Source organism: Cercospora kikuchii (assembly GCF_019650295.1).
Source record: "Cercospora kikuchii DNA, contig_00004, whole genome shotgun sequence".
Classification (NCBI taxonomy): Eukaryota; Fungi; Ascomycota; class Dothideomycetes; order Mycosphaerellales; family Mycosphaerellaceae; genus Cercospora; species Cercospora kikuchii.
In genome coordinates this window covers 498565-521439 of record NW_025408585.1, presented here as the reverse complement: position 1 = coordinate 521439, position 22875 = coordinate 498565, and the positions used below count along the sequence as shown (strand labels likewise).

Genomic DNA, 22875 nt, shown 5'->3' with positions numbered 1-22875 from the left:
TTTCAGGGTGCCGTGATTGCGCGACTGAGCAGCAACCGGCGGCGTTCGCTGGACATAGGCATTGTCTTGAATAATTGGTAATGAAGAAACGCTAGCTCAATCTGGCACGGACACAATGGAATTTGTCTCGGTAGCTCTCAGCTCATCTAGGGTATACCAGAGAATGGTTTCTCCAGAAATTGCGGAAGATTGAGACAATTGAAAGGATGTTGCAAAGCAGGCCGACATCCAGCTTGCATCAAGAATTTGTTACCTGATAGTCAACATCATTGCCCTCGCATTGACCTGGGCTCCGGGATGCATCGCAGCACCTCTTCATGATCGATTGTCACGCTCCCCTGCAATCGGATTGACCGAGGTGTATGCCCCTGACTTCAGACTCCGAATTTCATAGACCACGTGGGGACGTATCTCAAACGTAGCTCGCTTCCATTGCTCAGGCAAGGGATCCTTCCCGGGATGTTCTTGCTCGTCGGTCTCGATGCTGATGCCCGCATTCTTTGCTGCTCTGACAATCGTGGAAAAGTTGAGCGTGAAAGAGGCGCCGGTCCGAAATATTGCCAGCAGGCCGAAGCCGACATTGATAATTGTAACGCCTATAGCTAGGCCGTACGCGAGCCAGAGCTTCTCGGCAGAGTACGAGTATATGTTGCCCATGCTGTTGATTGTCACTGTGACGTTGTCTGGAGCATTCGGGGCCGTGATGTTATAGCTATGAGATTTAGTCAGTTTGGCATGAAATAACAAGAGCGAGGCATACTCACGTGAGCATAGGTGAACTGGCCATGGACATCGTGATGTTGAAGAACAATTCCTCGAGCGCGTCCTTCAAATGCTTGCGCGTATCGGACGGGACTGTTGGTCGAAGTAAACTGTAGGCCTCGTTAAGGGCGCGGGGCGCGCTCTCGTTGCGAAGCAAGCCCTGTGCGCTCATTAAAGCTCTGTTTAGTGGTTCAAGCTCTAGGGTGTCTCCCAACGAGGTACCGAGAACTCGACTTGTGAAGCTATAAGCGGCGGATGAATTATCGTTACGGTCCTGGCCCGCCTTTCGAATCTCTGCATAGCCCTCGGCGTCATTGCGCCCGGCGAGATTCGCTGCTCCGACCGTAAACGATGCAAAACCCTCCATGATACCAACGTATGAAAACCGGAGTAAGCTCTCTGTGTCGATATAACATCCCGAGGGTTTCGGATCGTCCGGGAATGGGAAGCCATCAATCAATGCGAGACATCCGGGCTCAACTACTGCAGTATGAGCTATTCTCAGATAGTCTTCGTCCAGATTCATTTCAACATCTGCTAGTTGCATGATCTCTATTACTTGCTCTTGTGACGACCCAGTATATGAGAAACGGAGGGTGTATTCCGATGCTAAGAGCTCGCATTGTAGGACTGTCGCATTTTCGAACGCCCAATCCATAGCCTTGCGCGTCCTAGTGGCTGTAGTCATGTTCGGACCTTCGAACATGGCTTTCAGAGATTCAGACAAGGGCGTCTCATCATCCATCAGTGTGGGCAGAGAAGCTACGTAAAGTCGTTCCCTGGAGTAGTTGTGAAACAAGTTGAAACCATTTGCTAATGCGGCGGCCGTTCGCTCAGACGCATTTGGTTGACGGTCATCTTCCTCGGACCACGGACTTGGTGTAAAGAAAGGCATTTCGCTGGACACGCCTGGTCCACGCCGCGGATCTGAAGACGCGAACCAAGACATGTAATTGAACATGTTGTCTCTGAACGGGGTCAGAAAGTTTCCTCCAGCTAGTTGCTGGTCCTGGTATAAGAAAGGCCCGAGCACGCTTGCAATATTGTCCTTGATGGCGTCTCGCAGCGTCTCGTTGACATGGTCGCAGGCCAATCTCGGGGCCGGCATGGTAACGAGCCAGGAGGAGTTGACGGCCGGGGGTGCGATCGGTAGAATGGAGCCTGCAGCGGCAACAGCGTTTATAGTTCTAGTGGCTTCGGTAGCCGCTCGCCAGTACATGAAATCTCCGTCACCCCACCATTCTCTGACATCGGCAATCTTTAGACTTGCAAAAGCAGGCGCCGGCACGAAGTAAGATTCATTGACCGGCGGCAATCGATCAAAGTTAACAGAAAGTGTGGCGGGAGTGATGACAGCCACGAGCGGAAGTAGCCTGCTCGCATCAGCTTCGACCCACGACACAGCTTCCAAGGAATATACTCACCATGCAGTTACTGCAACAACAGCTAGTAATGGATGCGTCCAGAATGTCGTGATGCCAAACAGAGCGGTTATATCGCCTAGTCCAGAAAACCAGCTATCGATGCACGCAAAGTGATAGCCGACTTTGGCGATCGCCCGAAAGAAGAGTTGCACATAGGCCGTTGAGATAGCCAATACCAGACTTGCCTTCACAGCGAAAGCGAAGGCCGTGCCCCCAGCTGTGTTGAGCTGTTGCGGCGTGATCTCCCACCCTGCGAGTTGGAAAGGCGTGGAACGCACTTCGGTGCCGTGCAAGGAGTTGTAGAACGCGTGGTGTCCGATAGCAAACGCTGCGCCAATGGTCAGGAAGCCTATCATGAGGGCTGGTGCTCGCCAGTGAATTCTGTCATGATGTGAAGTTCGATTCGCAGACGTGAAGAATCGTGAAAACGCCATGTCGGCGAGATCGCAGCAGCGGGTATTGGCTTGTGACAAAAACAAGAAGCCAGCATGTAGGGACGTAACACGGGCTCCAGGGACTGTTTATGCGTTGACATCCCTGGCGTGTCGTCTTGCAAGTCATCTCCGACGATGGCTTGAAGGAGTCAAGATGCATTCGCCAAGAGCTCAAGAATAGCCATTGAAGTATCCAAGACCACACTCGACCGAGCGCCCTCAGCCTTGCGGTCAGGCCAATTGGCACTCTCGCCAAGAAAGATGCCGTTTCGCGTCACACAGTAGCTGAAAGCAATGGCAATGAAGGTACCGGCAAAGTAGCGGCGATGATAATGCTGCTGACGTTAATACAGAATACCATTGGACAAACAACAGCAGAGCGATTCATCGCTCCATGGAGATTGCCAACGGCCAGTGGTACTTCATTGGGCTGTCGTGGGAGGCGATTGCTGCATTCGGTGCCAATCCTTTACGGTTTTGCCTGCATGACGTTCCATAGGTGTGGTGTCACAAGGTGGGCTCGAGCAGTTCGGATCCAACATGAAAGCCGGGGACTCGATCGCTAGGGTCATGCGACACGCCTGCATTCGCTTCGTGGTCTGTCCAGGAGAAAGACCGCAGGCTGGCGGCCCGGCGCCATGCATTGTAGCAAGGCTGAGGCTGAGGTTGAGTGCGAGAGTACATTTCAACTGCAGCCACTTCACGGCGTAATCATTCTAGATCTGGAAGGACAAGATTTTGAACTTGAGAGAAATGGCATCCACTCATGTCTTCTTAATCAGGTTTCTGGTTGTGGTCAGAATTTGAATGGAAGAGTCCAGATGATGTCGAGAAGAAGTGAAGAGGAAGAGCCAGAAATAGACGACAATTGCAGGGGTCGGCACCAGCTCCGCTCCCCTGATGGCAGCTGCAGACCCTCAAACATCGACAACGTGGCCAGCTTCTGCTTTGTTCTATACACACAACCACCATGATTTCCGCTCGAATAGCGCTGCTCTTGCGGCTGGCATTGGTCTTTTATACATCTCTCGCCGCAGCAGCATCCAATTCGCAGCAGCCGCTGGTCGGCGAAAGGATCTACAAAGTTGGCGACAAGATTCCCGTCACATGCTTGAATCGCACAGTGTACGTGCTTTCCGATCTCATAACTCCCTTGCTTCGGCTTCTAAGACATACAACATATACTGACACCCTCCTCCTTCATGTGACAGTGAAACAGGCGAACACATCACCGACGAAAACAACCAACTCGTCTATATCCCCGCCTTCACCTGCAACGAAACCGGCCGACCCCTCGAACTCATCTTCGGCGTAGAACGCGACATCAACTGCACCATCGACTTCATCGACGACCCCTTCTTCCACCTCCTCGAATACTACGTCCACAACGATGTGCCTCTCACCTGCCGCATCCCCACCAAACCCCTCGCGCCCTCCGTCCTGAAAGAAGACTTTGAAAAGAGCACAAAGGACAACACAGAAGGACAAGGAAGCTTAAGCGAAATTTACACGCCGATGATTATTGCTCTTGCGGGGACGCTACAGTTGAGTCATTTGCATGTCGCGACGCATTTGAATGTATTGGTGCATGCTGCGCCGAAGAATGTTGCGCCGGGGACGATTGCCGCTGCGACGGCGTATAGTATTTCACGCGATCCGCCGAGTAGGATTGTGATCGGGGATCCTTTGCCGTTGCAGTTTAGTGTGAGGTGGTATCCGAATACTTTGCTACCGAGTGGGTGGACGGGCGTGGGTGGGCATTTGACGTTTAGTACGGTGGTGTATTGCTTTTTGACGGCTTTGGCGACGGCGGCGATTTGTGTGTCGTATTTTAGAGGGATTGAGTTGCCGAGGAGGTTGAAAAATCATGGGAGGGAGAGGACGAGTGGGATTGAACGAGGCGGGCTGGGAAGTGGGTTGGGAGGTTATGGAATTGCTGGGGTGGGCAATGGGTATGGATATGGTATTGGAAAGAGAGATTAGAGGATGCAATGAAGACATGTTCTATATTGAGTGAGCTGACTACACTAAAGCCAAAACTACTGACTCCGATAGCAGGCTCCTCTCTTTCCTTCAGCGATCTGCAGCAACAACGGCATGTAGCATACTCGGACAACAGAAACACGAACGCAAAGCCGACGTTTCTCGCAAGTGCGAATGGAACACACGTGGACGCCTCCATCCTGAACTCCGAACACTTCTCCACAATGGCCTTCTCCATCTTCAGCCCAGTCTCCTCTCGCGAGCGGTCCTCCGCAACAGCGGCTTCGCTTCTCACCGGAAATCGGAAAAACACACGCGAAAGCAGCAACTCTTGAAGGCGCAAAAGCCTCACGTAAACCCCTTCCACCCGACGCTCACTTCTTCTCCATCTTCAAACCCCCGAGCTTTTCTGCCAGCTCATCCTCCTCCGACGCCTTGGCAGCCTTCGACACTTCGAGTCTGGCGAGTCGAACCTCCTCAACTCTCGCAGCCTCACTCTCCTTGTGTGACTTCGACTCTGCTTCAAGTTTGGCCAGCCAGGCATTTCTAACGGCCAGAGTTCTTAGTCTCTCGCTCTGGGGGGTCTCGCCGGAGCGGGCGTTGGCCTTGGCTTGGCGCCTGGCTTGGCGATTAGCACGAGCTCCTTTGGCCATGATGTTGGGTGCTCTGGAGGATTTGCAGATGGCTGGGCCTGGTGCTGGTTGGATTCGCAGAGCGATGATCTTGTGGCTCGGATTCGTTGTGGTGGGTGGTAGGTGAGTATTGCTAACTTGGGTGGACGATAGTTCTTTTGACTGATGAGATCGGGATGGGGAGTTGGGGGAAGGTGGAATATGTACTCATTCTGTGACGTGGGATAACTATCCTGTCCTTAGTGACTGCATTCAGCGATCGTTGACAGGAACGCCTAAGGCTCTGCTGACTAGCTTTGCAGAACCACGTTACCAAATTTGGAAAGTCGGCACACAGTCTACCAAGGACCATACGAGCGATATGCAACAGCCAGTAGAGACAGGTACCATGAGGTAGGCCGAAAGTTACCGACCGCCTTGCAGTCATGCTTCTTGTCGAACAACTGACAAGACATGCCTGAAGCAATCCAACGGGACGGCTGGAATCATCCTACGAAAGTGATTGCATCGCTGTCACTCAAGCTGAGGATCTGCAAATCCCGCCAACGTCTGTTCCTCTGAGCGCTAAGAGCCAGAGCCAGTATCGTTGGATCACGTCCAGACACGATATTCTGCCTCCCGATCGTGCCAGCTGTGCACTCTCTGAATCTCAAGCATCATCGCAGCACACAGGTCGTGCCTTGCGGGAGATCCTTACAACGGTCGAAAAGCAGAGTCTGTCCGGTAGCGGCACAATGATAAATTTATAGAACCGGTGGGTCGAGAAGTGAGGCCAAATATTCTCGAATCAGAAGCTTGCTTTCGAGGTATGTCTTCCACGGAGTCGTCACGGAATATTCTGACATGAATGGCCTCAATCGATTTTCAGAGCGCTGAGTCGAGAAGTGAGGCAAAATATTCTTCGCGTCAAAAGCTCGTCTTGCAAGCCTATTTCCCACGCTGCGGTCATGGACTATTTCAACAGGAGCGCTTTCTATTGATTGCCAGAGGGACGACACGAGCACATTCTCCACACCGCGCGACACTATTTCCGCCCTCTACAATCAAGATGTGCCAACAAGGCAAGCTCAGCTTCATGGGCCTTAGGCGCAAGTTCTATCAGAAGCTGCAAGGGCTACCACCTCACCTCCCATTCGAGTTGAATTTGTGCATCATGGAGCAATTCATCGCCTCCGATCCTGTCAGACTCAACCAAGCCGGCAAGATGCAGCACGACCTCCTCGACGAAGACAAACGTCAGGGCGCGTCCAACAAGCATGTGATGGTCATTTACAGCGCCGCTCCATTACTCGTCGATCGAGAAATGGACCTACAAAGGACAGAAGACTGGCTACATTTCGTGCGCCACAGAAGAAGACGCAATTGGGGCGTGCTACAGGATGACAGACTTTACCGCTCCCTGATTCCGAACAAGACTCTTTTTCTGAGCGCCCACGACAATCTTCGCGGCCGAAGACGGCGATCAGTTCTTCGTGTGAAGTTCCAGTGGGTTTTGCACACAACTTGTCTCAGGGAATCCCGTATCACCTGCTACGGTGACGAGACTCCGGTTCAGCACTTTGCACCAGGCCCCGCTTGCTCCTCAAGAGTCTGTCCCTGTCGCCGCACGAATCCGGAGTTGTTGGAGTACATTCCCGAGATCCTGAGGGACGTCGGGCGACGTTGGGATCTCCCATTCGAGAATCTCCAGCTGGAGATCTTGATGAAGCACAGTTGCGAGTCGAAAGCTTGCTTTGGATACCATATTTGGTATACGATCAGGCACTTGACAAGTCCTAAGCAATGGGCACTTCACCTGGTCATCGCACCCATCGTGGCTTCTTGGGTTTCGCTACACCCCATGCCGCTCATTCGTACTATGATCCAGACGATGCGCAATGAGTCGCCGACTGAGCGGGCGTGGTGGTTGCGGGTGGTGTTCGCTGTCATTCCTATTGGAGTGTTGACTATTCTCCTGAAGCCATTTATTTGGAGCCTCCTCGCTTTTGGAAACTGGGTCGACCGGCAGACATGGTTGGGTCGCGCCTGTTATGCTGCGTACTCGGTTGTGGTGAAGGTGAAGACTGCGATTGAGTCAACTCTGACGGCTGTGGGATTGTGCGTGGCAACAGCGGTTGTTCTGCCGTTCATTTGTGTTTTCGCGATTTGGAGAGTGACACACGATCGCGTGGGGCGACAGTAAAAGATGGCCACGGCCACGGCAAAAGTGAGGACTGCGAACGAGTCGACTCTGCGAATCTTTGGCATGGTCATGGCGACGTTGCTGGCCCTGCCGCCGATTCTTGTTGTTGCGACACAGAGAGTGACCCGCACTCGATTATTATGATGACTCTCGCGATGTGACAGTCATCGCGGTCAGTGCAAGTTTTGCAAAGCATCAATGCATCAGCTGCATTTGCTTGGTCGTGGTTGGTGCACTTTTTGAGGCTTCAAAGTTTGCGGCTGTTCGCGGACAAAGCTCGATATCAACAACTGTTGCGGAGGCATTCAGCTTAATGACAACTCATGTTTCTGAACAATGCTGAACCTGGAGGCACTTCATTGTCGCATACGCAATGTGTCACCCAAACATATCCATGAGGCGAAACTAGCTCGAGCAAAAATCAAGGAAGAACAAAAGCAGCTCCGCGAGAACCTTCATAAGCTCCCAGCAGAGATCCGATTATTGATCTTGAAAGAATACATAAAATTGCACCCTCCAACGATTTCCGAACACGATGGACGTCTTCAGCATATTCTCATCAAGGACTCATACAAAAGGCTCAATCCCAAAGCATATCACAATCTCTTCCACACCGCCCCACTACAAGTCCACAAAACTTTGAAAGCCCTCAAAAGACCTTACAAGCCGCTCGCCAAATGGCCCCAAAATCGTCCCAAGTTCCTCGATCTACATGACCAGTACTGCCGCATAAGTACGCAGCATGACATAAGCTACGACATCCAATGCACCATGATCGTACCCTTTACATGCAACCATGAGAAAGTCATACTCCATCCTTCGAGGATTCACCTGGACAAAGATGAAATGGCCAAACAGATCGAATTCGCTACCCCGCCGAAACATGCTTTCCCGCTTCGTAGAGGACACTTAGACTGCTCATCATTCTGTCTCGGGAACGCTCGTCGGGCATGGAGGATATTGGATAGAGAATTTCTGGAAAAGAATAAGATCTGTCCGCACCAGGTCACGAGATATGAGGTTGTATTTGTGAGGGAGAAATGGTATGAGGAAGCGTGGAGATTGACGAAGGCGAATCCGTTGGAGGCGTGTATGAAGGCAGTGTTCTGCGTTGTTGTCCTCCTGGTTTGGCCTGTGATTATGGTGGGGATCGCGGGTTATGTGCTTCCATTCTGGGCGTATGAGGCTTGCAAGGGGTTAAAGAGGTCGTTGGTGCCAATACTGGGCAAGTGGATGCACAAGTTTGCGCATCAGGTGGGCAAAATATGGCGATGGAGTCGTCGCTGTGTGGGTTGTCTTGGAAGGCAATAAATCGATCGGAAGAAACGATGCGGTAGTAGGTGAGAAGAGAGGGAGGCACTGAGAGAAGAACACCAAGACACAGCGACACGGAACAAACCGCTGCGTCAACATAATAATACCTAATAAAGGCTGAATGTATACCCATCTCACCTTGCCATTGCCATGTCGTCCGAGTTCCACAAGCTAGGTAGCACGCCATCCTCATCCCATATTGGGCAAGCTTCGTCTAAGCACAACAACCCAAACCCCGAAAATCTGCCACTCCATCACTCTAACCTCACCAACTTCTCCGGCGTGAACACACCCCATGTAATTGCATGAAGAGAACACCGATAAGGCTGTGGAATCCGTCCACGGCATTTGAGTCGTTGAGAGTCGGCGACACTTTTGACTTAGTTCGCTCCGAATGTCCACTGTCCAAGATGATAGGCGTTGACTTGGCTGCGAGTCGTGGGATTCGTCATGATCCACTTGCATGTTGCAACTGCAAGTTGAAGAAATTGTGCGTTGTTGGAGATGGGAAGAATTTGTTGATAAGGAAGCGGCGTGTCTGTCATTGAGAGCTTGGATCCTTTGAGTTCGTGAAGAAGTGAATAAACGACAACGCAATGGGCACCACCAAAGATCTCCAAGTCAGCACCGTCTCGCCCACAGAGTCTTTATCGGAGAACGAGACCGCATCCGTCAACGATACTCACCTTCGTGCCGCCTATCGCAAGTCGGACCTTCGTCTGCTATATTGGTACAGTTTCGTCTACCTCTGGATGCGAATTCACGCTTCAAACATCACCAACACAGCAATTATCAACATCGAAACTGGCGATGGAATCAAAACGCAACTGGGCAATTTGACATCTGGACAATGGGCGTGGTGTCTTGCGATCTTCTATTATCCTTACGCGGCGTTCGAACCGGCTTCGACGTTGTTGTTGAAGAGGTTTTCGCCGAGGGTCTGGATGAGTAGGATCATGATTACTTGGGGTACGTCGACATCTGAACTTAGAGGGAATGATATTTGCTGATGAGAGTTGTGAAGGTATCGTATCGATGTGTCAAGCTGCAACCCAGAACTATTCTGGTCTATTAGCCACCAGATTCTTCCTCGGATTGGCAGAAGCCGGATATTATCCTGGTGTGCTCTACCACTTGACATTCTGGTATCCTGCGAAAGACACTGCGTTGCGGATTGCGTTCTTCTACGCTTGTGGTCAGTTCTCCGGAACAATCAGTGGACTCCTCGCCTTCGCCATATCGTACATGAACGGCGTCGGTGGTCTCGCAGGTTGGAGATGGGTATTCATCCTGGAGGGCATTCCAGCCGTGTTGATGGGTATTGTGACATGGTTCACGCTGCCAAACTACCCAGAAGACTCAGCTTGGTTGACTGAAGAAGAGAAGCGAGCCGTCATCGACAACAGACCGAAGACGCAACCAAGCGCGAATGCGAAGACCTGGAGCTCATCGGAGGTCAAAGAAATTTTCAAGGACTCCAGAAATTATACTTACACGTTTCTTTGGATCTGCCATGCGATTGGAGGCTGGGGCATTGCGAAAGTGTTGCCGACTGTGATTTATGAGCTGGGGCTTTCTGGATCTGCGGTCACGCAGTTGTTGACGATGCGTGAGTGGAATCTTTTCGAATCTGGTATGAGAGAATCTTTGCTAACAGTCGAATGAACAGCGTGTTACACCCTCGGGTTCATCGTTCTGAACGGATTCGGCTGGCTCATCCACCGAGGCTACGTCAGCTCCTGGCTAACAGTCATCGGCATGGAGATCGTCTGCGTAGCCTGCTACATCGCTCTGATCCTCGTCCGAGGCGCAGTGAGTCGGTATATGCTTGTTACCATCGCAATTGCGTCCTCGATGGGCGTACTTCCCATCTTGTGGCCAGAGCGGATTCGAGCTGCCAGGGGTACAACCACAGCCGGTTTGATGATCGGTTTCACGAACGCTTCGGCGCAACTCACAGGTATCGTTGGGCCGATGATTTATCAAGATAAGTTTGGTCCGCGGTATACTGTGAGCTACTCTGTCAGTATAGCGTTGATCGCTGCTGCGATTGTTGGAGTCGTGGTGACTTGGTGGTTGATCTGGAAACGAGATCAGCGGGAGGCAAAGGAGGCGGAGAATGCAGAGTTGAGCAGTGCTCAGCAGAGCCAGAACGAGAAAAGCTGAGGTGGAGACTTGAAAAATCTGGGCTGGACCAGTTTCGGACTCGAAAGTCGATGCGGTCTAAAGGCATTATAGCAATACAGCTCTCTTCCTGAATCTCAGAGACGATTCGTTTTCGGAAAAGCAGCCCTCGAGCTCACAATCAAAGCCCCAGCATTAAACCGATCAGGATATATCTCCGTCATTGCTGCCGTCAACTCTTTAGCATTCTTAATCTTGCCCGATTCGATCAGTCTTCCAAAGTTCTTGAGGTAGTCTTTGGTTCGCTGTAAATGCCAGACACCAGGAATCTCTCCCGACTTTTGATGGGCTGCGACAACACTCGTTGGTCCGAGCTGCTCTACTTTCTCGATGGCTGCAATCCAAGCTTGCCGTTTCTCCTTCGTTGCGGCGCCGACTTGCATTAAGTGGACTGAACCGTAGACGACTGTGCCGCAAACGGCGAGTCGGAGGCTAGGGACCCAGATGATTGTTGAGTTCTCTACTGCGGCTTGACCAGCTGTGATTGCGTGCAGTTTGTGACCATCAACATCGAGTTCGTTGCTTGGAGGCAAGAGCTCAGCTGCTTGATCGGCTGGCGGTTGCTGATCAATCTGTCCAGGAAACTGTGCTGAGAAAGCGGCGAGCACTTTAGGCTGGAGACTTTGTTTAATTGCGTCCAGCGTCGTCTGAGTAACATATGTCTTGAGATCTGGAAATCGTTTCCGAAGTGTGGGCAGGCCCAGAAGAAAGTCGTGAACACCATGGGAAACGTAGACAGCTTTTAATTTCTTCTTTCCAAGTGTCTGAGCTATCCAGTCCGCCAGACCCTCAGTCTCCGCTATTGTGAAAGGCGCATTGACCAGGACTGCTGTTTTAGGCCCATGGATTAATGTACAGGCGATTGGTGACCAGCTTCCAACAACTTGGCCGTCAGGCCGCCGCATAGGCACGGCTGGCGAGATATAAACATTTGCGAGTAGTTCTGAAGCCATGATTGTTGCTGATGGTGATGAGACTGTTGTCTTTGACTTGCAAAGTGTGGTATTATATTGATGTTAGCGCGGGTAAGCTGTACCATCCATCCGTAATCGACGGATTAGTGATACACCGTGACCTCGGCTCGTGACCCCAACTTTCCCTGCACTCCACATTCCCTCTCCAGGTTCAGGGCAATGAAGAGGCAATTGATGGCACGTCCTCTCAAGATTGATCGGCGCGTAAGCCTTTGCGGTCCAGGGTCTCAAAGACAACGTCTTCTTGCCGACTAGCCGCTGTTGTAGGATTCCGCGGCTTGCACGGCGCTCACTAATCGTGGGCTGCATCGACTGAAACCTCTCATATTGTCTTCATCACTCGAGCTCATCACCGGCCCGTGAACAAGTATTCTTACTGAGGAACAGAAGGGAATCTCCCGCCTTGCGATCATTCGAATTCGCACCAGGACCTGTACAAATTGATCAGCCGAAATGTCGTGGACGAACAGCGACACCTTCCAAGTCCCAGACTCGTACGTGACACCCACAGACAGTCACATCCGAATCTCCAACCATCCAGAGTCAGCCAATGGCGTAACACCCGTCCAAGTGATTGCATTAAACAGACCAGAAAAACTAGGAGCCATAACTACAGAGATGCTGGCGTCCTTGATCGACTTCTTCACCAGTGTAAATGTTGATGATAGAGTCAAAGTCGTTATTTTCACTGGAACTGGAAGGGTGTTCAGCGCAGGTATCGATCTCAAAGGAGACGCAAGTACGGTCAAGAACATCCCGCCCCGAATTGTCCGCGATCCAGGTGGTACGTTGGCGCTGGCCATGTACAATTGCAGCAAAGTCGTTATTGTCGCGTACAATGGGATGTCTGTTGGTATTGGGATGACTTCGACGCTTGCTGCTGCCATTCGGTAAGTTTTGATGCGACGGAGAGACACGATAACTGACTTCGTGCAGATTAGCGCCTGCGAAAGCCGAGTTTGGATTCCCGTTCGCTCGGATTGGCCTTACCATGGAGTCTTGCAGTTCATTCTTTTTGCCGCGGATGGTTGGGTATAGCAATGCGACGTACCTCCTCGCCACTGGAAAACGATTCCCAGCAGACTCCAAAGTGCTGGATGGTCTCTTCGCAGAATTACTGCCCAAACCAGAAGACGTCTTTCCACGAGCCCTCGAACTGGCCGACGATATTCTGCAGAACGTCAGCCCGATGGCTATCCATCTCAATCGACAGTTGATATGGCGAAACGGCGGTTCTGCCGAAGCTGCTCACCTCACAGACAGTCCTTTACTGGCAGACATGTTTGGCGGGAAGTACGTTTCTCTCGGTTTTCGATGCAGAGAGTAAAGGCTGACTAATTGCAAGTGATCATGCTGCGTTCAAAACTGCTTTCTTCAAAAAGCAGCTTCCGAACTTCCAGGATTCATTGACCAAAAACGCCCCGAGGATATATCCGTGGTGGGAGGAAGTCTCGATTAAGTCACCTCCCCAAGGTGTGCAACGCAACCCTAGCAAACTATAGATCTTGCGAACCGTCGGGACAGGCGAGAAATTGTTTGTCGTAATTGAAGAAGACGTTGCTTGGCACTGGCGCCGATCTGGGGGTGCGACAAATCATGCTGGAGATGATTGACAAGAAGAAAGACAGTCCTTGAATAGCAAATTTGCGAAGCTTCAAAAGACACGACGCCAATTGCCACTGCCAGCCATCATTGGGCTGCCAGTCGTCTAAACGCTTTGCATCAAACCATCTTCTCGTTCTGCCGCTGAGCTCGTTGCTCACGAAGCGTTCGGAGACGGTTCTTTGTGAATAGGTATATTACAAAGATGATGGACGGTGTCATGAGAACCAGCATAACGATAATAACCCACCACCACGACGGGACGCCTTGCTCAATTTCTCGAATGTTCATGCCAAAAATGCCAGTTGCCAGGGTGAGCGGCAGGTAAATGGCGGCCAGTAGTGTAAGCATGGTGGCACGTTCAGCCTGTTTCTTGTTTACGGCCGAGTCTTGTACAGCCATGGCGCCGATGAGCATTTGAAAACTGTCGTTGAGCGACGTAGAGAGTTCTTCGGCCTGTCTATGCATGGAGGTCCACTGTTCCGTCCAGGATCTGCTGAGAAACGAGTATTGAGCCCTTTGGACACGTTGAGTGAACTCTCCGTGTGCATTGAGGGCCCACTGCTTAACCGCGAAGTCAGTCGTCTGCTCGCGCAACTCCATCTCAACCTTCGTCTCATGCAGTCTTCGTCGACACGAAGCGAGTTCGGCGAGAACTTCCGTGCCCGGACGCTCGATGGCACTGAGTGCTATCTCGTCGACTGAAAGAGATAGGAGTTCGAGAGTGAGATTGAGCGATGCTGTGCTCAAAAGCCAGCAAAGCGACCCAAGGGCACTTCTGGCATCGTCATCCATGGAAGCATGCCGTTTGCCCCACGTTCCGTTATGGACGCTGGTGTCGACTGCATTCAGCAATTGTCGACTCCATCTTTCGGAAAGGAAGTGGACAACATGATGGTTCAATGCGTAGGCGTCAAATTTGCCGGAACGGGGCAGTTTCTGCTGCAGATACTGCCAGTCGTACCACAGGTGCGCAAAGGAGGCCTGTAGATCGACCAGAACAAGATCTTTGGCGAGAATCAGTTCCTCGTCACTAATGGGAGTAAAATGACTTTACGTGCATAAATCCTGCTTCATCTTATAGAAGGACATGCGCGAATTCTCGACATCTTCGTGCAAGATGGGAGGTCTGAGAATCTCGTCATCTGAGTTGATCAAAAAGTCCACAGCACGGTAACGGCCCAGAGATTCGCTTTCCACATGCAAGCATCTCTCACATCGTGAGAGTCGCTCCTCGCGAGCGAACTTTCCCGCCACTCTGATGCTGTTTAAGATATACCATTGGGTCAGAGCAGGTCTTTACGTCTTGTGCATCTTGAGATGCTCGGCAAGGGCGAGAATCGAGTGCCGCGTTGGACATACGAACGTTGCTCCCAAGAGGTGATCACGTACAGTGCTTCAAAGGACTGCTCGATGCCCCCTTCAGAGGCTTTCCTCGTGTCACCTTGCATTCGTAGAGCATGATGGGCGAAAAAGACAGGGTCGATGTCGTAATGCTCGCCCAGGACGCTCATCGTAGGCAGGTCGATATTTTGCACAACGATGACGCCAGTGTCCACGTCGAGTATGGGGTTGGGGTGCCGTGGATAGGGATTCCAATATTTGCTGTGGTCTCGAATCACTGTGATACCGGGTTTTGTGGAATCGTTTGGAAAGAGCATTCTGTATGTCTCGTCCCCAAGCAGCAGCGCCATTCTATCAAGGTACGCTGACGCACTCATATTGGACTGGCCGAGGGTGAAGATTCAGCGACTTGTTTTGTGATATTGCGTGCCCGCCGTTGCAAAGTAATCAGCTGCCCTCGGTCCATCCTTCGCGAGCCAGCTCAGTCCTGCCGTGTAACATGGAGATGGCTCGCCAACAAGCGAGAGTCTGGGAGCCGTGAGCACATTTTCCCCATGTCTGAAGTCGGGAACCTAAGCAGTCAGTGCCGCTTGACCCTTGTGTACTGTATAAGTGAAGTATTGACTCAACGCTGATGCCGCCAGGTGCTTGGATGAGTACATGTCGATGTTCTCAAAGTCGTGAGAGTGGAGGAAGCAATGCGCAAGCACGGACGTCGGACATGCCAAGACTCGTCATGGCCGAGCGAGCTCTTCCGACCTCTTCTCGTAGAGCTTCCATCCGGCTTCTTCACGAGCGAATCTCCCCAACACCGGCACGATGCTGGCCACGCAGAAGCTGTTGGGCGCTTCTGCACCGCTCGTGCGGCAGTCTGCAGGCCTCAATCGCGCCCAATGGCGAAGCGTACAGCGTCAATGGCAGCGCCAACTTTCGCTCCAATCCAGCCGACCTCGAATCGCGCAACACGCCCGAAACGCACAACGACGATATCAATCGACCGGTGACCAAGCGAAAGAGGCGGCAGAGACCGCAAAGGCTCAGGCAGTCAAGGCGGGAATGGCTACAGCCAATACAGGCTCACGCTTCGTCGCATATGTCTACGGAACTGGTCTCGTCCTCCTCCTGAGCTTCGGGTACTTGTACGCCACGGATACACGCGCCAGCATCCACCAGTTTGCTGTGACTCCTCTCGTTCGTCTGCTGTTCCCAGACGCCGAAGACGCGCATCATGCCGGAGTGCGGTACATCAAAGCAATGCACGACTTTGGCTTAGCTCCACGAGAACGCGGAAATGCCGACAAAGCGTTGGGAGATCTGAAGGTCGAGGTCTTCGGGCACATCTTGGACAACCCGCTGGGGACATCAGCAGGTATTGACAAGGATGCTGAGATTCCTGACGCGTTATTCGCGTTGGGACCCGCCATCGTGGAAGTGGGAGGCGCGACCCCTTTGGCGCAAGAGGGGAATCCCAAGCCCAGAGTCTTCCGAATACCGAGTCAGAATGCCTTGATCAACCGATACGGCCTCAATTCGCAAGGAGCGGAGCATATGGCGATACAGCTGCGGGAACGGGTACGGCAATTTGCATACGAGAATGGGTTAGGGCTGGAAGCAGAATCAGAGCAGAGAATACTGGATGGCGAAGCTGGCGTACCTCCGGGAAGTCTGGTCGATGGCAAACTTCTGGCTGTACAAGTGGCCAAGAACAAGACGACACCGGACAACGACATTGCGGCAGTTGCAGCGGACTACGTCTTTTGTGTAGAACATCTGGCCAAATATGCCGACATTCTGGTTGTGAATGTATCATCGCCGAACACACCTGGTCTGCGAGATCTGCAAGCAACAAAGCCACTGACAGCGATTCTTTCCTCTGTTGTAGACGCAGCCAAATCCGTGGACCGAAAGACGAAACCAGCAGTCATGGTCAAGGTGTCGCCAGATGAGGATTCGGATGCGCAGATAGAAGGAATCTGCACAGCAGTCTGGTCATCGGGCGTCGACGGGGTCATTGTTGGAAACACTACCAAGAAACGACCCGATCCGATACCGAAGGGATACGTTATGCCTGCGGACGACGTGCGAACACTCACCGAAGTTGGAGGATACTCTGGACCCCAAATGTTTGAGAGAACACTAAATCTCGTCAAACGTTACCGATCGAAACTTGATCAAGGCCCGTACGATAACCAGCCTGCCAACACGCAGAAGGCCGTCCAAAGTCCATTGGATCCACTTGAACGCGGATTGAAAGGCGACTCTACGCCCGAGAACGCTCAGAAACATGCATCACAAGAGAGCATCGCGCGTGATCAGCAGCGACTCAAGCCGTTGACGAGCGAAGCCGAAGCCGACAGCAAGCGACCACTGATTGAACTTCCTGAAAGACACACCTCTGAGCAGCCCGAGGTGGCGAATCACATCGGCAAGGCGGCTGGTTCAGCTTCGACGCAACCTACGGATGCTGCGGCTCCACAAAATGCGACGCAAACAGGCAAAGCCAGCTCATCCAGGGAAGCCGCCGAAGGAGCAGTTCAGAAGGTCATTTCCGTTGGCGAATCCACTACCGAGGCCGCCAAGTCAGAACTGCAATCTGCAGTATCCCAAGCCAAAGACCAAGCAGAGCAAGTGACGGAGAAGGCCAGAGCCAGTGCCGAACAGCTCAAATCCAAAGCAGAGTCTGGCAAAGACCAAGCTCAATCCGCCGCCACTCAAGCAAAATCGCAACTCGACTCTGCCACCTCCGATACCAAAGCCAAAGCCTCCGAACTCGCAAACAAGGCATCCTCTGCCGCGCAGTCTGTCGCCACAGCAGCTAAGGATCAATTCAAGCACATCGCGAGCGATCCCTACGCCGAAGTTACGGCGCCTAGAGTCGATGCTCCACCTGTCAAAGACAAGGTCATCTTTGCTACAGGAGGCATCACCAATGGAGAGCAATGTTTGCAGATCTTGAACGCGGGAGCGAGTGTTTGTCAGGTGTATACCGCGATGATGTATGGTGGCGTGGGGACGATCACGAGGATGAAGAGCGAAATGAGGGCGGAGTTGAGAGGGAAGGGGAAGAAGGAATAGATAGCATTCAGAAGCTGAAGGGAAGAAGTGTACAGGTCTAGCGCTTCCCTTTTGTATACATATCATGCAAAGATGTACCACACACTTGCGCATACGTGAGCAGACAAACAGCTGCATTCTGAACTGTAGGATGAAAATGTAGATTTCCCATAAGCTTTTCGTTATGATAGATGATAATACAACAGTAGGCTGCCCTGTCTGCAGTCCAATTGTCGCCACCTCCCAACCCAACGCCAACCCTCGCTCGAACGCAAGCACAAGCATCAATTTCAGTTTCCTTGCTCCAGCCTTTCCGGAATTGAAGGCGAGACAATCTACCTCCCATCCTTCCCCCAGCCCTGCGCCCTCATTCTTCCCTCAATTTGACTCCAAATCGACTCGACAACCTCTCGATCTCTCCATCTGTTGGTGCCTTTGTCAATTTGCACGCTCAGCACCTGTCTTCCCCAGCCTTTAACTGTATCAGGAATGACTTCTCCGCTCCACCCGACGTACACGCCCAAAGCATGACTGAACAGTTCGGCTGGATTCGTCCATTTGTAGGATTTGAATTGCCACGTTTGGCCGGTTGTGAAGACCGCCACGACACGATTCCAGTAGTCGGGACGGAAATTTGAGGGATCGTCAACCAAGATGAAACGCGTTGAGTGCCCGGGGTGAATTGTGCGAAGTTGGCGTGTGATGTGTAGAATGTTGGGTGCTTCTGAAGTGGAAGATGATAGAGGTGTGAAAGTTCCGTCCGAGAGGAAAGATTTGATGTTTTGCATTTTGAGGAGGGAAGAGAAGGATGAGGAGAGGAGGATGATGGGCTCTGGACGACGGCCGGATTGCGTGGGTTTGACTGGAGGTCGGAGCGCGGGGTTGGCTGTGAGGGATGGTGCTGCAGCATTTTGTGCTCCGGGCTGAGGTTTGCTCTTCGTGAGGAAGAGAGCGGTGTATTTTCGAATATTGCTGAAATCCTGGACTTTGACGCCACGGAGGACGGTGTTGTGGTCGCCCATTTTGCGCTCGGCGGCGTAGATTGCGGCTAGGCGCTCTTCTTCGTCTCTTCGCTTTGCTTCGTCGCTTCCTGCGTCTACCATATCTACGTCGGCATCGCCTTGCGCCTGCTTCAAGGTATCCGCCAATTCTGCTTTGTCGGCTTTGTTGTCTCCAAGACTCTTGACGTACTCGCTGTCGTTCTCGCCCATCTCGCCCGCGAGCCACATGTTGAGATCCAGCTTCTCCGCGAACACCACGTTTGATGCCGTCTCATCTTTGCCAGCTTCTTTGAGTTCATTATTCAATTCGCCAACGGCCGTGAGGTAGTCTGCGGTGTTCTTGTCCTTGCATTGCCAGCAGAAGAAGATCGATCGCAGATCCAGAGGTTTATCGCCTGCCGCAGGCGAGATGAATCGTGTCGGCGCATTCAGAGGCACCGAGATGTGTTGCGGTCCGGTCTGCGGCGAGTCGAAGTTGAACAGCAAATGTGTCGCTTGCGCTAAAGAGACATCGGTTTGAGGTTGATCTGGATCGGTTGTCGGGATCGGTTGTCGCTGTTGCTCTATCGTCTTTCGCAAGAGACTCAGTGGGTCTTCCGGTAGCGATTCAGCTGTCGAGGCCATGTTTGATGTGTTGGTGAAAGTGGATGGAATGCGACAGGACTTGGATCTCGAAAGTCGCGAAGTGAGGAAGACGCGAAGCTGGCGAGGTACGGTTTCTGGAAGGTCTGCCGGAGCGCCAAGCCTGCTATCACCCTGCCTGTATTTGAAGCCGACTTCAACGACTCCTTCATCAATTGTGCAAACGTTCATTCACATTTACACCCGGGTTTCCAAAGTCCGTCACGACACCATGGTCTTGGGTTTCGATTTCAGTAATCGCCCTGCACCCATAGGCCTGTCCAAGTTCGACGTGGTCGCCTCCATCGGCCTTCCTGCCGTGGCATTCGGATGTCGTGTTGGCCTTTCAGCTGCTTTGGTCCGCTCGCTATTCCACGTCGTCAGGCAGTCCCCCGTACGACCGGGTTTCCTTCGCACTACTGCTCAAGCATCCGCCATCTCCGCAGGAACCATGGTGGTGAAGCCACTTTATGATCACATCACTGGGACACGAGATGTGTACGATGGCTTCTTCCTATCACATCCCGAGTTCAGGCCCAGAGCACAAGAGAACGAGCCTACACGCGAGGAACGAAAATGGATGGCCTGGTCCATGATTACAACGGCTTGCCATATGGGTGGGATGGGCTCAGGTGCCATTTACGTGGCGGAACTTTCCGGCGGTGTCAGAGGCCAATGGTTTCGCATGTTAGGAGGAGCTTGTGTGGGCAATGTTATGACTACATGTCTCCTCGCACTGGCTGCCCGTGTCTTTACGAATGTGCACTGGGACGACCTTTGAGGCGGATCCGCCGCTACGTGAGCCATGATGATGTACCTTTGGAGCACCTGGGGCACAACTCAAGCTAGTTACCCTTGCATGCATGCTTATGCTTGAGATGGTCAGTACGCACCACGAAACAACAATGGCGAGACTCTGATCGGGAGCTTTTCGCAACTTACCACAACCCCACGATCAGATCTATCGAATGGACTTTTTGGACCCAGTGTTGAAGACGCGAAGCTGGCAATGTACGGGCAAGGTTTGCTAATACGCCTATACCACCCCCGAGTGCCCGAGACACACTCCTTGCTTCCTCGACGTCACCTGTCACGCAGCTCATAGGTAGGACAAAGTAGATATTGGCCCACTCTTTTAGCCGCCGATACTGGCACTGCATTGCTGAGAATCTCCACTCACACAGGTCATCGCTTTCGGAGACTATCATATCGTTTCCACTCTAATGGCACTTCACATAGGGCTCATGTTGGCTTCTCGGCTGCCCTGCTTCGTTCGACATACCATCAATCAAACAGAATCCTGTTCAGTGGTAGTATTTCGAGAGTGCTCACCCGCCTTGAGACATTCCAGGGGTCTGGACCACAGGTAGCACAAAGTCGAGATCTCATATGTATCCACTTCATTCAGCGGCATTTCCACTGGTGAGCTATATATCTGTTGTATTACTTGCTCACCCACTTGCTTTACCCACTCATCGGACGGGCAGGATCTCTATCGATCACTTCATCACGACAGCAACATGGCAATGGATATTGAGCAACACAGTCGAAATATCATACACAACATGTCCAAAGGCGACATTGTCGCTGGTCTTGGCCTCGCTACTATTCTATCTGGATCTCGTATCGGCCTTTCGCTCGCCGTAATGCGTTCTGTATTCCACACAGTCAGGCGCTCCTCTTTTCGACCAAGTTTCCCCCACACTACAGGCCTAGTGGCTTTCACGATCACTGCATCCCAATCAGCGCTGGCGCTCGATCGTCATGTCACTGGGAACCGAGAAACTTTCGAAGAAATCAAGTCACGGACACGCAACCCTGACAAGACACAATCAGACCTTACATCAGAGCAGGCGAAGTTACTGACAATCTTGAGAGTGCACATCACCTTACATGCTGTTTGCTTCCTTTTCGGTGCTGGGTGGGTGGCTTTCAGGCCTGGTATACACGGAAGGAACATTTTTCGAACGATTGGAGGAGGATGCATCGGCCTTCAGCTTTATGCAGCTCCGCAGCAACTCTTGGCTAACAATCATCGAATTGCCAACCCGGATCTTAGCAGAGGTTGAGAGGAGTTTTGGCCGCACTTGACATGGTTGTGCGTCCATGCGAGCTGTTCGATGCATGGGAACAGCACAAGAGTGACAATCACATGGCAGAGACAACGCTGGTTCCGCGTGTGCGCGGGTTGATTCTTTCGAACTTGAATTGACATGATCTTCGAGAGTCTTGGACTCGATTCGGTCGCCAATCATGCAGAATACGACTTGGATCTCTCATTTTCGGCTTACTGGACGAAATGGCCAGATCTGGGTGCGCGGAATGCTTAAAGGACTGAACAACCCGCTCGATGAACACTCAGAACTTTCTTGACCATCGTGCAGCTGAGGACAACACGTGAAGCCAGAATTGTTATCTTAGGATCCTCATCTCTTGTCGAAGCCTCAAAATTCGGGTCAGAAGTAGCACAAAGTGAATACCGTACCCACTGTTTTAGCCGCCCATAAACATTCCTGCACAGCCTGTTCCCACAATGCCATCTTGCACTTACCGCCTTCCTTTCGAACGAGCACGCAGGTGAATTTGACAGCGCCAACCCGGTCAATCGAAAGAACAACATGCCCACCGACCTTGATTCACGAACTCGCCCCTTTTTACAGAACCTGGCCACACATGAGACTGTCTTCGCCCTCGGCTTCGGCTGTTTTGTAGTGGGATCTAAGATCGGTATTGGAGTCGGCTTAGTACACTCTGCGATTCATGCAATAAGGCAATCTCCCGTTCGACCAAAGTTTCTACACACCACAGGTCTGGTGGCTGCCGTAACTACCGGCGGTCTCTGCCTTCCCCTACTCGTTGCCAAAGTCACTGGCAACCTAGACGCCGCGGATCTGTTTAAAAAATCACCCGAAACGGAAAGTAAAACCCGTCCCTACTTCGAATGCGCCGAAGACCTGGTACGACTGAGGTATACATTCGCCTTAGCGGCTGCCTCTACCATCTTTGGCGCCGGAATAGTGGCATCTCGATCCGGTCTCCATAGGAGCAATGCATTTCGGATGATCGGTGGAAGTTGTGTGGGCATGACGATTCTCCCTGTCGCCATGGCTAATCTGATGGGAGATATCACTCAACAGATGGTAAAAGGGAGGTGAGCGGAGGGTGGAATATGTTCTGGTCGGGTGCCGTTGCTCGACTGTGTCCATATGCGACACTTTACAAGCTCAAAAATCTGGTGTCTGACAACCACCAAGGCCACTGCAACAAACAAAAATACAAACAGATTCTCACACATGAGATGTCTGACTCTTTCCGACAACAGTCGTCAAAGACTTAGTCATACGCTCTTATACGTGATGCTCGA

At 52.0% G+C, this 22875-nt stretch overlaps 12 protein-coding genes across 12 annotated transcripts; 7 read left to right on the top strand and 5 right to left on the bottom strand.

Annotated features, from left to right (window-relative positions):
- Positions 1 to 315: 315 nt before the first annotated feature.
- Positions 316 to 2620, bottom strand: CKM354_000642100 (uncharacterized protein; the record flags this gene model as incomplete). The annotated part of the gene is made up of 3 exons (XM_044801735.1): positions 316 to 712; positions 765 to 2135; positions 2187 to 2620. 3 exons carry the CDS (start codon positions 2618 to 2620, stop codon positions 316 to 318), a joined length of 2202 nt encoding a protein of 733 aa, XP_044657670.1.
- Positions 2621 to 3590: 970 nt separating this feature from the next.
- CKM354_000642000 (uncharacterized protein) lies at positions 3591 to 4603 on the top strand (the record flags this gene model as incomplete). The annotated part of the gene is made up of 2 exons (XM_044801734.1): positions 3591 to 3745; positions 3832 to 4603. 2 exons carry the CDS (start codon positions 3591 to 3593, stop codon positions 4601 to 4603), a joined length of 927 nt encoding a protein of 308 aa, XP_044657669.1.
- A 374-nt stretch (positions 4604 to 4977) lies between these two features.
- CKM354_000641900 (uncharacterized protein) lies at positions 4978 to 5256 on the bottom strand (the record flags this gene model as incomplete). Its single annotated transcript, XM_044801733.1, has 1 exon — positions 4978 to 5256. One exon carries the CDS (start codon positions 5254 to 5256, stop codon positions 4978 to 4980), a length of 279 nt encoding a protein of 92 aa, XP_044657668.1.
- A 1132-nt stretch (positions 5257 to 6388) lies between these two features.
- CKM354_000641800 (uncharacterized protein) lies at positions 6389 to 7417 on the top strand (the record flags this gene model as incomplete). The annotated part of the gene is made up of 1 exon (XM_044801732.1): positions 6389 to 7417. The coding sequence occupies one exon, from the start codon at positions 6389 to 6391 to the stop codon at positions 7415 to 7417; it is 1029 nt and encodes a 342-aa protein (XP_044657667.1).
- Positions 7418 to 9327: 1910 nt separating this feature from the next.
- Positions 9328 to 10897, top strand: CKM354_000641700 (uncharacterized protein; the record flags this gene model as incomplete). The annotated part of the gene is made up of 3 exons (XM_044801731.1): positions 9328 to 9700; positions 9756 to 10340; positions 10401 to 10897. The coding sequence occupies 3 exons, from the start codon at positions 9328 to 9330 to the stop codon at positions 10895 to 10897; spliced, it is 1455 nt and encodes a 484-aa protein (XP_044657666.1).
- Positions 10898 to 10992: 95 nt separating this feature from the next.
- CKM354_000641600 (uncharacterized protein) lies at positions 10993 to 11868 on the bottom strand (the record flags this gene model as incomplete). Its single annotated transcript, XM_044801730.1, has 1 exon — positions 10993 to 11868. The coding sequence occupies one exon, from the start codon at positions 11866 to 11868 to the stop codon at positions 10993 to 10995; it is 876 nt and encodes a 291-aa protein (XP_044657665.1).
- A 474-nt stretch (positions 11869 to 12342) lies between these two features.
- Positions 12343 to 13391, top strand: CKM354_000641500 (uncharacterized protein; the record flags this gene model as incomplete). Its single annotated transcript, XM_044801729.1, has 3 exons — positions 12343 to 12779; positions 12826 to 13182; positions 13235 to 13391. 3 exons carry the CDS (start codon positions 12343 to 12345, stop codon positions 13389 to 13391), a joined length of 951 nt encoding a protein of 316 aa, XP_044657664.1.
- Positions 13392 to 13611: 220 nt separating this feature from the next.
- Positions 13612 to 15152, bottom strand: CKM354_000641400 (uncharacterized protein; the record flags this gene model as incomplete). The annotated part of the gene is made up of 2 exons (XM_044801728.1): positions 13612 to 14524; positions 14854 to 15152. 2 exons carry the CDS (start codon positions 15150 to 15152, stop codon positions 13612 to 13614), a joined length of 1212 nt encoding a protein of 403 aa, XP_044657663.1.
- Positions 15153 to 15654: 502 nt separating this feature from the next.
- On the top strand, positions 15655 to 17910 carry CKM354_000641300 (uncharacterized protein; the record flags this gene model as incomplete). The annotated part of the gene is made up of 1 exon (XM_044801727.1): positions 15655 to 17910. One exon carries the CDS (start codon positions 15655 to 15657, stop codon positions 17908 to 17910), a length of 2256 nt encoding a protein of 751 aa, XP_044657662.1.
- Positions 17911 to 18224: 314 nt separating this feature from the next.
- On the bottom strand, positions 18225 to 19514 carry CKM354_000641200 (uncharacterized protein; the record flags this gene model as incomplete). The annotated part of the gene is made up of 1 exon (XM_044801726.1): positions 18225 to 19514. One exon carries the CDS (start codon positions 19512 to 19514, stop codon positions 18225 to 18227), a length of 1290 nt encoding a protein of 429 aa, XP_044657661.1.
- Positions 19515 to 19743: 229 nt separating this feature from the next.
- Positions 19744 to 20292, top strand: CKM354_000641100 (uncharacterized protein; the record flags this gene model as incomplete). The annotated part of the gene is made up of 1 exon (XM_044801725.1): positions 19744 to 20292. The coding sequence occupies one exon, from the start codon at positions 19744 to 19746 to the stop codon at positions 20290 to 20292; it is 549 nt and encodes a 182-aa protein (XP_044657660.1).
- Positions 20293 to 21031: 739 nt separating this feature from the next.
- CKM354_000641000 (uncharacterized protein) lies at positions 21032 to 21580 on the top strand (the record flags this gene model as incomplete). The annotated part of the gene is made up of 1 exon (XM_044801724.1): positions 21032 to 21580. The coding sequence occupies one exon, from the start codon at positions 21032 to 21034 to the stop codon at positions 21578 to 21580; it is 549 nt and encodes a 182-aa protein (XP_044657659.1).
- Between the last annotated feature and the right edge of the window lie 1295 nt (positions 21581 to 22875).